The sequence below is a fragment of the Gastrolobium bilobum genome, unplaced genomic scaffold (genome assembly GCF_033153095.1).
Source record: "Gastrolobium bilobum isolate Gb01-03AN ecotype WA unplaced genomic scaffold, APGP_CSIRO_Gbil_v1 utg4457, whole genome shotgun sequence".
Lineage (NCBI taxonomy): Eukaryota > Viridiplantae > Streptophyta > Magnoliopsida > Fabales > Fabaceae > Gastrolobium > Gastrolobium bilobum.
Window position 1 is genome coordinate 102,549 of NW_026895868.1, and position 12,806 is coordinate 115,354.

At 33.2% G+C, this 12,806-nt stretch overlaps 3 protein-coding genes across 5 annotated transcripts in view; 1 reads left to right on the top strand and 2 right to left on the bottom strand.

Moving 5' to 3' along the window:
- The window catches only part of LOC133296494 (uncharacterized), a 28,888-nt gene extending 28,175 nt beyond the window's left edge, over positions 1–713 (bottom strand). The window contains exon 1 of the mRNA XM_061495490.1: positions 543–713. Coding sequence (XP_061351474.1) covers positions 543–713 — 171 coding nt within the window. The remainder of the gene's footprint in view (positions 1–542) is intronic.
- Positions 399–7,539, bottom strand: LOC133296503 (uncharacterized). Of its 3 annotated transcripts, none has more exons than XM_061495502.1 (6): positions 7,182–7,539; positions 6,565–6,724; positions 5,616–5,708; positions 4,578–4,680; positions 4,226–4,388; positions 399–742 (listed from the first exon to the last, which is right to left on the bottom strand). In XM_061495502.1, exons 1-6 carry the CDS (start codon positions 7,385–7,387, stop codon positions 721–723), a joined length of 747 nt encoding a protein of 248 aa, XP_061351486.1. In that variant the 5' UTR covers positions 7,388–7,539; the 3' UTR covers positions 399–720. The 3 variants fall into 3 exon arrangements, with proteins under 3 accessions (XP_061351486.1, XP_061351485.1, XP_061351487.1); XM_061495501.1 differs by having other exon boundaries at positions 399–793; XM_061495503.1 differs by having other exon boundaries at positions 399–4,388.
- A 3,182-nt stretch (positions 7,540–10,721) lies between these two features.
- On the top strand, positions 10,722–12,480 carry LOC133296499 (ubiquitin-fold modifier-conjugating enzyme 1). Its single transcript, XM_061495497.1, has 3 exons — positions 10,722–11,079; positions 11,172–11,233; positions 12,071–12,480. The coding sequence occupies exons 1-3, from the start codon at positions 10,747–10,749 to the stop codon at positions 12,198–12,200; spliced, it is 525 nt and encodes a 174-aa protein (XP_061351481.1). The 5' UTR covers positions 10,722–10,746; the 3' UTR covers positions 12,201–12,480.
- Positions 12,481–12,806: the final 326 nt, after the last annotated feature.

Below are 12,806 nucleotides of genomic sequence, written 5' to 3' on the forward strand. Positions count from 1 at the left end.
CACCAGCAACAAACTAAAACAGAGTTACAACTATAATGATAAATGAAATAGCTGCTTGAGCGGCAGAGATGATCTCTGCAGAACATTGATGCGCAAGTAACTTGTGTTACTTCTCTAATAATCATCAAACTCCCTGTAAAAATATTTTTATTGAAGAAAAGGATTTTCTATTCATATCTTTCATACTTAATGTGTTGTAGGTTTATATTTTCTTTATATAATGATAGTTATTTAATCACTCATTTACTGTTATTATCATTTATCATCTTTGATAAAATGCTAATAAAAATGGAACATTCCAGCTGAAAATAAAATTTTAATTAATATACTAACGAATAGAATGAAAATTAAAATCCAGAAAAAAGGGAGCCAAAACAAATATATAATAACAAGCCCACTAAAATATAACTTGAATTGTTGAGACATTAACCGTGCATCAGCTGTTATAAAATTATAAATACATTAACTGTGTATGCGCTTACAGCATAAAATTTTAAATAGTAAATGGTCTCTTAACAGTTTACAATAATAAACTGCATCACTTGACGACCATGTTTCCTCAGTTCACGAGATGACCATTTTAGTGCATCACTTCCGATTTCTATCACCCAGCCAACTGGCACTTCATAGTATAAATAATGAACCATCTTAGACAATCTTATCACTGTAACATCCATTATATGAACCACCAATGCAGAAGTATCCAAGGCCATTAACTCCTCATAAAGAACTGGTCAGCATGCTGCAGTGTTATTTTAAAAAAAGCAGTTGAACTTGTTCTATCCACGAATCCCTGCTTCAGTGATCACTCCATAATTTCGAACAAAGTAAAACCAGGGGGAAAATGCAGTCATGTGCTAAATTTTTAAAGCTTTCATTGATCTTAAGACATTAAATGGCATCAGTAATGATTAAGGCAAGAAAGTATCTTGTAGTAAAACTGACATTAAATCACAGAGCAAAAAATACACTAAATCTTAGGAGATACACTTGTCACCTCCCTGCAAAGAAATGAGTAAGGAAGAATAGAAACACTTTCGATATTTCAAATTTGTTAATATAGTTATTACAGAGAATATATTGCAGCTGCAACAAAGGTTTCCATGTAAACAACTAAACAATTTTGAACTATTGAACTTTAGAACCACTGTGTGCTTCGAAACAAGGCATCCATACTTATTATTTGACGGGCTGCTAAACACAAACAATGAGTTCATTCACATGCAGTGTAAGCACACAAATAGACATCAATTAAAGAAGGGAAAGCGAAAAAATAGTTATCTGAAATGCATAGAATTGGATGCATATGTACTTCTTTGTGGCAATTGGATTTGAGCTGACATTTTTTCCCCTTACATCTCTGCAGTACATTGGTAGCCATCTTGTTTTGTACTCTTTTTTTGGTCTTAATGAATTCTCCTTTTATCCAAAAAAATATATGTTCAAACATTCATGATTCCCCTCCAATTTTAGTTTCATTTTTATTGTTATGTTTGGGAATTCACTTATAGTCCATAATCTGTATTATTTGTAGTTTTACTGCCCCTTTTCTCACCCTCTGTAGAAAAGAAAAGAAAAAATCCGCAATTCCTCTAACCTAGCAGCGACCCTCTAACAACTTGACACCGCACCAAACTACCAATATTTATAATCCACAAACTGTGGTACACAAAGACAGTTGTTCAGACTTGTATCTTCAATACCTTCTCAATTTGCTGGACCAGATAACAAACTCATAGTATTGTATCAGAATATAAATTAAAAAATTATCCACATGGATACAAAAGCAATCTTTATGTACCAAAAAAAAAAAGTAATCTTTATTTCATAAAGTAATCAATTGCAAGAACTATATCTCGTAGTTTCTAGAAACAAAAGCAATCTGAAGGACTTTACAGTAGAGACCTAATAGACTTGAAAGTTTGCCCCAGTACTAAGGCTTGCACGAGCTTTTTGTTGAGAAAAATGATGAGCGAAACAGAGACATACTGAGCAGTCACATAAATATTAATTTCTCTCAGCTGATGGTGGAATTCATGTCTCCACAAGATACACACAAATCAATTCATAACCTCAAGATGAAAAAAATGTCGAGCAATACCATACCCCAAGGACAACTGATAAGTTGTTAAAAAATTTAAAGGAAAACAGAATAAATACAAAGTTCATCACAATATATATAAACATGCTGCACAAACTACGAGACCACCAAGACATTGGATGTGATACGAACTTTAGGATCAAACATCATCAACATCAACATCAACATCAACAACACCTTTATCCCAAATTAATTGGGGTCGGTGGTAGATGAACCCACATGAAAGATACAAAACGGTTGAAAAAAAGTAAAAAAAAATAAAAAATAAAAAATAAATAAATAAATAAAAATACACAAATAAAATAATAAAATAAAATAAAATGAAATAAAAATATATGTATATATAAATAAATAAAAGTAAAAAAGAAAGGGACAAGAAGAAGTGGGGGAAAATGAAGGGGAAAAGGACTAAAAAAGGACCATCTGGAACATAGGAGTAACAGCGAGTCTAACCCTCCACCATACTTATAGCTTTTCTCCATTCCTTTCTAAGACATACTGTCCGCCAATCTATATCCCACTCCATTAAATCTTGTTTTACTACTTTCCCCCAAGTAAGCTTCGGCCTACCTCTGCCTCTTTTTGTGTTTAGCTCTTGGTAACAAACTTCTGTTCTTACAGGAGCATCCATGGGTCTTCTCATCACGTGCCCAAACCACCTCAATCTATGTTCTCTCATCTTCTCGGCTACCGGTACTACTCCGACCTTTCGTCGAATATCTTCATTTCTTATCTTATCCATCCTTGTGTACCCACACATCCACCTTAACATCCTCATCTCTGCTACTCCCATCTTATGCTCATGTTGCCTATGTGCTGGCCAGCATTCCGCTCCATATAGCATTGCCGGTCGTACTGCCGTTTTATAGAATTTTCCTTTTAACTTCAGGGGAATTTTGCGGTCACACAAAAATGCAGATGCACTACGCCATTTCATCCACCCTGCTCTGATTCTGTGATTTACATCCTCATCAATCTCTCCACCATTTTGTAAAATGGAGCCCAAGTATTTAAAAGCATTTTTTTTGGGTACCTCTTGACCATTTAGATGCACAGGTTCTTGGTCCTCATCTTGTACCAGAGAAAACTCACACTTCAGATACTCAGTCTTGCTTCGACTTAATGTGAATCCTCTGGATTCCAATGTGCTTCTTTTAGGATCAAACATCCTTAGAAATAATTTCACATATACGTATATGCTTACCGGCATGCATGCCATTTATTTTATATATATATATATATAAGGAGTAAATTATTCTTCACCGGAATAAGACTGAAAAGTTTTACACTCAATCTTGACCATTATTCCACTTGTATCAAATGGCACACATAACTAAAAAATTAGAGCCGTTAGATATAAGTGGGATCAACGGTCAAGATTAATAGTGTAACTTACATTAGTGTAAAATGATACACACACACACACACACATATATATATATATATATGAACCGATACAGGGGGAAAGACAAAAAAGACCTTGAAGGTTCATTATGAGTCATGGAACTCCAAAACAACAGCATTGCCCTAACGAAAGGTTAAAAATAGACCAAATACCAAAATGCTATCCAACTCAGCCTGTATGACATTAGAAAGGAAAGAAACAAATATTTTAAGCATGCCGTATGTTTAAGTTAGACTGTTACGATACTAAGCTAAAAACTACGCCCAAGTTCCAGAATACACACACAACTAAACAGACAGTTCTTTTAAAAACAGACAAGAAAATGATCAGGAAAATTATTTATACTAGTTTATGAGGTGAAGGAAAAAATGGTCAACCAACAACACAAATTCATGAATTTATTCAAAGCACACGCCTAGGAGAGGCACAATCCAAGTAGAAATAGAAAACAAAATGTTGAAAAGGAGATTCAAAAACAAAACATAAAAATAATAAATAAATTAACCATTAGTCTGCCTACTTTTATCTAACTAATGGTCTGCCAACAGCAGTTACTAGGCAATAAAGGAGAATAAGCCATTACTTGCAACCATATAACTCTTAGAAGTGGCCTACCACACAATTTTCATAGGATCTACAACCATCAGGAAACGAAGAATGCACAAAATGCTAATAATATGCAAACACAGGTTATTGGTTGCTACTACATTGAAACTCACCAATTTACAACAGTAACTGTCAAGCATCCGGGGAGACTGCCAGCAGGCTGCAAAAAATTTAACAGAATGCCAATAGTCCTATTTGCCTCTGACATGAGCACAACTGGATCAAGAATAGGGTGACCGCCCGCCAACCATGAGATATTAACAGCTTGCCTAACTCCTATATTTTGACCAATGTGAACATTGAAATGAATAAGCAGATGAAAATTACCCAAACAAATCAATTTCCTAGACTGGAACTGGAACATGAGATAAAAAATTTGTACTAATAAGCTATGTCATCTACATGAAACCATTAAAGTCATGTCTATTGAAAAAAATTAAACTCGTCAAACTTGAAGAGCAATACCTTCTGTGGCTGATTTCTCAGGATCACTGATGTCAGATGTAAAAAGTAATACAAATGTTTCCAAGAATTTCAGGGCCAGCAACTTTATTCCAACAGAACCAGGCTACAATATCAAGCAAATTAACTCTCCAATCAGAAAATTGCATAAAGTCCATTGCCACCATCACCACAAGTTAAAGTTGAAATTAATGACATTCAGATTCCAAAAAAAAAAAAAAATGCAAAATTTGTACCATGGAATCATAAAAGCTTAGGACTTGATTAGCTACAACATTATAAGTACTGTGCAACCTAAAACCTCAGCAGACAACTTTTGGAAACACTAAAAACATATTTCATGTTTACAAACTGGTAAACAGAAAAATATATATTCCAGAAAAAAAGTGGAAAGTGACATTGACTGCCAACAAAGACACAGGAACGCCAAATATTATCTAGCATGTAGACATGCACAAATGCCCCTTTGCTTGGCCGAAATTGCAAGAAATTATTACCCTATTTCATACATAGCCATGTGCCTCATATAGGGATACACCATCACTTATATGCATCGGGGTCCTTGACCCCCCATTGGAGAAACCTTTACAAAAAGCCCTCTACAGCTGTCAAATAATAATCATAATTTGATTGCTTACTGCACAGGCCCCCATCCAAGGAAAAGCACCACAGAAAATAAAATATTTAAAACCAAACTCAATATCATAAACCACATAGACCTGACAACAACCTTACGCATAAGGAAAGAAAACAAGAGAATAGTGATGTCTTTCAATGGTTGCCCATGTTCGTCAAGCTGATAAAGCATTTAAAACCACAGGCTTCTTTGACTAAACTTGGATTAAATTTCAAATATTATACAATTGCATGGTTCAATAAGTTGGACATGGGGAATTAGTATATTTCACATTAATAAATCGCCTTCCAAAAAGTAACAATTTCTAAAGCTAGTAAAACCTAACAGCTATAAGACATCCCATATATGTGCAGAATTCCCCAAGCAATTATGGCGGACTGGATTTAAAAGCAAAAGCTGATTACCTCCAGGGCAATCCCAAAAACAGCATCCTTGAATTTAAGCATCCACATCCAAATCTCTTCTAGCCACCTCTCAACTTTACCATATTGTTGAAACTGTTCAGTTTTTCAAATTAGTATAACTTGTCAGTGGCATACTAAATACCAAAGTCAGGAAAACAAGGGGAAAGAAAATGGGCAGAGAGGCTCTTCTTCAGTGAATTCCTTCTTTCATTAAAAACAAATGGGCAAAAAGGAAAAAGAAAGAAGATACAAAATCCATCAAACAACTAATGAAGCCTTTATATAATTCATGAATTAATAATCAGTGATTAGATGAAACATTGGAAATAATCAAAGGTGGTAAACATATCATGAATCTGGTCTAACATGAAGGCATAATACGACCATAGAAACCACAGAAATACATAACCTCATATCACTTGCCATAGTTATTAGATATAGATCATGCCAGTTCTAGATTATCCAAACCCCAAACCCAAAGAAAGTTATAGGTGAAGAAGGGAGAGAGCCACCATGATCAAGATGTAGACAAAGCAATCAGATACTAAGCTTATAAATAATCTAATCTACATAAAACATTAAAGAAAAAAAAAACTAAGGCCCTGTTCGAATATTGTCTCTAAAAACAATTTTTGGTTTTCAGAATAAAAAAACAAAGAAACCTGTTTGATAAGGCCTGTTTTGTAAAAAATAAAATTAAAAAACTGTAGCTGTTTTTTTGTTTTTAGAATCAAATTTAGAGAACATGTCTGAGTTGTTTTTGTTTTGTGTTTTGACTTTTAACTTTCAAGACAAAAAAAACAAAGAAAACACATGTTTTCATAACTATTCTACAAAACAGTTTTAAGAACAAAAAAATCATAACATAATCAAACAGACCCTAAAATGAATCTGTTTGTCTATCTGTGTGCAGTCATGAAGGATGGTCAGAGGGGTCAAGAGAAAGTACCTGCACAATCATCTCCTCGAAAACACTACGGAAGATATTTGTGCCACTAACAATAGATTGCTTTATAACCATTACATCGCTGTCTCGTAAAAATGTTAATAGTACAGATATAAGTGTGGGAGAATGCTCAACTGCTTTAAAACCAATCTCCTCAATTATCCTGGAATACAGTGAGTGAATCATATTAAATATATGTATAATATATCAATTACACAAACAAACCAGTAGTTGCTAAATATGGAGAGTGAAACACAAATGTAGCACAAGTTATTGATAGGCATAGGCAAGCTATTAAATTCAACTGAGAAAACTTGCACCCAACAAACAAACTTTCGCAGTTTGCAATGGGGAATAAACAGAGGCGTATACTTCAGAAGACATCAAATGAGCCAAAAAGAAACAAAATGCACATCAAGAAAAGCACTGAACAGAAACGTAGCCCACAGCATTCCCCTAAAATACTAATTCCATCACAAAACGTGAAAGAACACATTGCCAATTCAAGAATAAAAGCTTAAACAACCAAAGAGACTCAAACAAAACACTAACTCAAACAAAACACTAAGAGAAAAGTTAAGAAATCCAAAAATTGAAAGAAATTAGGGTTAGGAACTGACTGGATAAGCAATTTGCGAACGAGGCTTTCGGGAGAAGACTGAAGCTCGAGCAAGTAAGGGAAGAGGTCCGCGGCCAAAGAGGGTTCGATGGATAGAAGAAGGTCTTTGGCTTGTTTAAGGGATGAGATTTTGACGGAGATATCGCCATGGTTGTTAGCAGCGGCGAGGAGAGAGAGAGCTTGGTCCCTGGTAGGAGGAGCGGCCATGAGTGTTAGGGTTTTGAAGGAACGAGTGGGAGGTAAAGGGAGGGGAACGAGGTTTTGTAATGTTACGACGAACGAACGATTTGAATTGCAATTGAAGCAACAAAATTGGATGATGATTCTTGATTCCAGACACTCCCGGATTGAGACGATGCGCAATTGCGCATTAGGATTTGTAGTGGGAAATTTGTCTACCTAATGTGTGGAACCAAAATATTATTATTATTAGAATTTCTCTAAGTTGAACTCAAAATGATAAAATCAAAAAAAAATTATAATTAAAATTTATTTTATAACTATATTAATCTTTCTTATTATAATTTTTTAATCGAAAATGATATCATTTTAAGAGTGAATATAAATAATTTAATAGAAACATTCAATCCTTATTATTATTATTATTACTACTTTGAATACAAATTTGTATAGTTGTCTACACAATTTCCTTTATATTTATAATGACTTTTTAAATCAATAATAATAATTTTTCCCATGATTTATATATCTAACAATACAAGTTAGAAAAAAAGCTACTATGATTAATATAGTGGCGAGGAATTTAGACATTTTGTATTAGGTTATGTGTTTAATTTTTACTATTTAAAAAAATTAGAAAAAAATAACAATTATTTCATCATTTATACGGTAAACTGATCATGTTTTCAATTTCACCATTATATAGTTCAATCATGACTTAATCCCAATTCAACTATAATGCACCGATACTTTTAAAAAACTTGACGTGTCGTGTTCGACACTCTTTTATACTTCAACATTTCCCGACAACGCGATGCAGAGACTCAAAAGAGAGTTTCAAAGGTTGCATTATGTTATGTTTTTAGTTCCATTTATTAGATTCGTTAGATTACGATTACTATTTTATTGAATTTAATATAAATATTTAGGATATCTTATGTTTCTTTGTAAAATTGATGGCTGTTATAAGTTTAGTTTATTTTTTTGTTAAATTATTGAATATTAAATATAATATACACTATCTAAATTTAAAATATTATTTAATATCAAAATGTGTCTTAACGTGTCAAGGTATCGTATCGTGTCCCGTGTTGGTGCAACATAAATTCAACCGATTGAACAGTGACTCATAGCTCTTGCTGGATTATTCTCCAATTAGGTTTTTGAAACATTTTCATCTTATGTAGCATCCATTAAGACAGTTCAACTCCATAGAATAATGGTACTACTGCTGTACCATTCACTCAGTATATTTGTCCAATAAAAAATGAGAAATGACTCTCATGCTTGTATGGAAAAGAGAGAAAAATATTTTTTTTATCCAAATGTCACTTGATCAATGACAGATGTATCTACTACAGATATACAAAAGATGATCCCCCATAGAATATCTACATATGCATCTTTATAGATTCATCAAAGTCCCATACAATGCTTAAAATCATCATTCAAAATAAATTACTCAAATTAATAAAGGATAGTCCAAGTTCTCAAGCTGCCTGCTTGTACTGCCAACATATGTGTGTGGAATACGAGCTATTTTTGGCCAATCTCTCGACCTTTACTTTTCCTGCATCTCTCCTCAAGCGCTGAACACTCTCGAATTGAAAGATGTTGAAAACCTTATGGAAATAATTTATGTTATGACAATCTGATATAATCAAACACCATGAACAAGATTATCGATCCATTCAGGTAGATTTTTCAAACCAGGACAGCTATGAATTTCAAGAGTTTGCAACGTAGGTGACATGCTGTAGACTTTCTGGAAGATATGCATGCTAGATTTGGACAACTCAGGATGTACAAACTCTTCAGCTTGGAAAGATTCGTTAGGCAATACATTATTGCTAGATGCTCCAAAGCTGACAGATTTTGCTTTGTCGTTGGCAAAGTTAGCATGCAGTGGCAATTCTCAATAGACAATGACTTAAGAACACTGAGATTTTCAATATTTTCAGCCAAAGCAGTAACTTTATGGCATTCTTCAATCTCCAAGGAGGAGAGATGTTCTAATTCTTCAGGCATGGAGTGGAGTTCCGGACACCATCGAATTATTAATAACTTCAAAGCAGCGAGGCCTCCCAAGACAGGGATTGCTCTCAAGCAAGTTTCCCAAGAGAAGTAGTTGTTCTTATTCCTAATAAAAATAATAAATCTTATGTCTAATATTAATCATTAATTAACTTTATATCTAATGACTCTAATTTATTTAATTTATTGCTCATATGTTTTGTTAGACGCAAATGAGACCAACAATTAAGATTAAGGATGTTACACTTCATCTTAACAAGTTAAATTTTATATATTTTACGATTACAATCTATTGAGAATTAATAATTAACTAATGAGAATAATCTAATTAATTACGGTCGTTTGATGGATATAAATCAACAGTTAAATATTAGTATAAGATTTACTATTCTTACATTGATATAAATTGATCATGTTCATATATATATATATATATATATATATATATATATATATATATATATATGAGGAGAGATTATTTGACTCTAGAGTAAGATTTAAAAATCTTACTCTTTATTTTAGCCGTTAATTTTCATTCATCTCACGATTATCATTTAATAAGTTATAATAATTATATATATATATATATATATATATATATAAAAGATCACATTATACTGATATAAGAATAAAATAAATTATATTCAATTTTAACTATTAATCCATTCGCATTCAACGTCTCATAAGCGATTAAAATTAAAAATTTAATAATAATTTGGGTAAAGAATTTTTTCAATTAATGGAGATAAATTATTTCCAATGAGTTTAAAATGACTTTGTTTTGAGACGGGAATTAAAGTATTTTGTAATTCTAATATATTACAGAGTTATATTAGTCTTTATCATTAATTCATTATAATTTTTTAATTTTATAATCCAAAATAATATAGTTATGGTTATGAGCTCACTAAAAATAATTTTATACTTGAAGAAATAATTTTCCCTAATAATCTGTATATAATAAAGGGATAGGATATTCTGACAACTAAATAATGTTACTACCAATGTTACTACTACATCTTAATCGTTGATTTCCGCCAATCAACAGTTATTATTTTTCAAATTAAATTCATTAATTAATTATTAATTCACAATAAATAATAACCATTAATTGACGAAAATCAACGGTTAAGATGTGATAGTAACGTTGTTAGTAACATTATTTGGTTATAATATCCTATCACTCTAATAAATTAAACTTTGTTGCAAAAGGAGAAGTTATTGCAAAAGAATAAAAAACCGAACTTTATTGGGTTCTAGGCAGAAAAGACCGAACTTTGTAAGGGAGGAGGGGAAGGGGAAAAGGAAAGGGAAAGGGAAAGTAATTGGAAGCGCGAAGAGAGGAGAAGGAGATGGAAGGTTGGGACCCGAATACGAAGTCGACGCTGACACAAATCCCATTGCTGACGACAAAGGCAGGACCTCGAGATGGAGCGGCATGGACTCAGAGGCTGAAGGAAGAGTACAAGTCTCTGATAGCCTATACGCAGATGAATAAGTCTAACGACAACGATTGGTTTCGGATCTCCGCCGCAAATCCCGAAGGAACCCGTTGGACCGGTAAATGCTGGTACGTCTACAACCTCCTCAAGTACGAATTTGACCTCCAATTTGATATCCCTATCACCTACCCTTCCACCGCACCGGAGCTCGAGCTCCCTCAATTGGATGGCAAGACCCAGAAGGTCAACTTCTCTCTCTTTTTCAATTACATATTTATTTTTCCCTTCTTCTTCTTCTCTGTTTTTAACATTTCAATTGATCTTTTTTTTTTCAGATGTATCGGGGAGGAAAGATATGTTTGACTGTGCACTTCAAGCCTCTTTGGGCCAAAAACTGGTACTTTCTTTTCGGTGCATCATGGTTCTTTTTATTGGATTTTTTTCCTGAAGAAGATGATTTTATAATTGTACCCCTCTGTTGCCCTAAACAGAAAATAATTGAGCTCATGCCAATAAACACACTTGTTTGTGGATAAGAGATTGAGGACTTGGTACCCTTTCATTGGTTAATGGATGTGTAAAAATCGAAGAACGGGAGATACACTAGACTAGCTTTAGAAAGGATAAGCATCGTCATTTAGTACATTTTTGTTAGATTGTTAGGGGTTATTATGTTTTTTTTTTTTTTTTTTAATAATTCAAGGATTCTGATTAGGATTTGGCTAGGTTTGACCAACAGCTACAAGAACTAGGAGCTATCTGGATTTCAATAATTAGAATTCTTCTTGAGATTCCAACAAAATCCTCAAATAATCTTATTAATCAATCGATGTCAGAAGCTGAATAATATATATAGCGCACCTAAAAATATCCGTTCTGCATCACTAAGCTGAACATGTCGAAATAATTGCAAGGGCACACTAAGATAGCTTAATGTGACGCTTGACTATTCTTGCAGCATATTGAAGTGGAGATTACAATATCAATTTCAACAGCGGTGTTCCAATAGCGATAGGAAATTGTCTCATTTCCTGTTGCAATCTCCTTGTTGTTGTTTTTTTTATATTGGCATGGCAAAGTTTTAAAACTGCAAAATCCCTTAAGATAAATGAGACATGCTTTTGGTGAACAAATGGAGTTAATTTTGTGATAAAAGATTTTATTTGAGCACCCTTTCACTGTTTTACCGAATTCTAAATAATGACATATTTCTATGCTTGGCTTTCTTTTACAGCCCTAGATTTGGTATAGCACATGCACTTTGCCTTGGCCTTGCCCCATGGCTTGCAGCAGAGGTTCCTATTCTTGTGGATTCTGGTATGATCAAACACAAAGATGACGCAACCACATCAACTGAATCTTAGTTATTCTATGTCTCATTGAAGCTGTAAAACTAGAACTCAAGTTTTGTTGTCACCGGATTTGTCAAAGGAAATAAAATTAGCTGTATGATCACAAATTTACAGGATCTTCCTTATTTAGTACATACTTGTATCTGCAGATGTTGAAGACTTGAGATCCTTACATTCTCTGGCAAATTATTATGTATAGCAGATGCAACATGGCTAGTGAATTAGTGACTTTCATCTAAACTTGACTTACAATCGATTAATCGGTTGAAAAGGGTTCTTTTTTTTATTGATAATGAACTTAATGGTTAATGATAATTAAATTTTTTTACCTGAAAGTGATGACATTTGTTTAGAGTATAGACTTTAGACATGCAGGCAATTCCAAAGTAAATGAAGTTTGGATCAACCTGGTCCAAGTTTCACCCTTCTCACTTTTATGATTAATATTCTATTCTACTTTCTAAATGTTATTCCCTTGGTGTGCTCTTCTTGCAACTGTCTTTGTTGGAAAAAATTTATTGTTCTATTGCCTGCCAAGATCAATATACTTAAGTTTGGCATGTATCATTTCGGATTTTTTTGTCTTTATTATTTATTGGCTTTTTAATAACCAAATTT

Excerpts from the sequence above, each read along its gene's own strand:
- LOC133296499 (XM_061495497.1), top strand. The coding sequence starts at position 10,747 with ATGGAAGGTTGGGACCCGAATACGAAGTCGACGCTGACACAAATCCCA. Across the intron at positions 11,080-11,171 it reads TGGATGGCAAGACCCAGAAG|ATGTATCGGGGAGGAAAGAT; the intron begins GTCAACTTCTCT and ends TTTTTTTTTCAG. Across the intron at positions 11,234-12,070 it reads CCTCTTTGGGCCAAAAACTG|CCCTAGATTTGGTATAGCAC; the intron begins GTACTTTCTTTT and ends TTTCTTTTACAG.
- LOC133296503 (XM_061495501.1), bottom strand. The coding sequence starts at position 7,387 with ATGGCCGCTCCTCCTACCAGGGACCAAGCTCTCTCTCTCCTCGCCGCT. Across the intron at positions 4,681-5,615 it reads TTTTTGGGATTGCCCTGGAG|CCTGGTTCTGTTGGAATAAA; the intron begins GTAATCAGCTTT and ends TTGATATTGTAG. Across the intron at positions 794-4,225 it reads ACAGTTACTGTTGTAAATTG|GGATTCGTGGATAGAACAAG; the intron begins GTGAGTTTCAAT and ends TCACTGAAGCAG.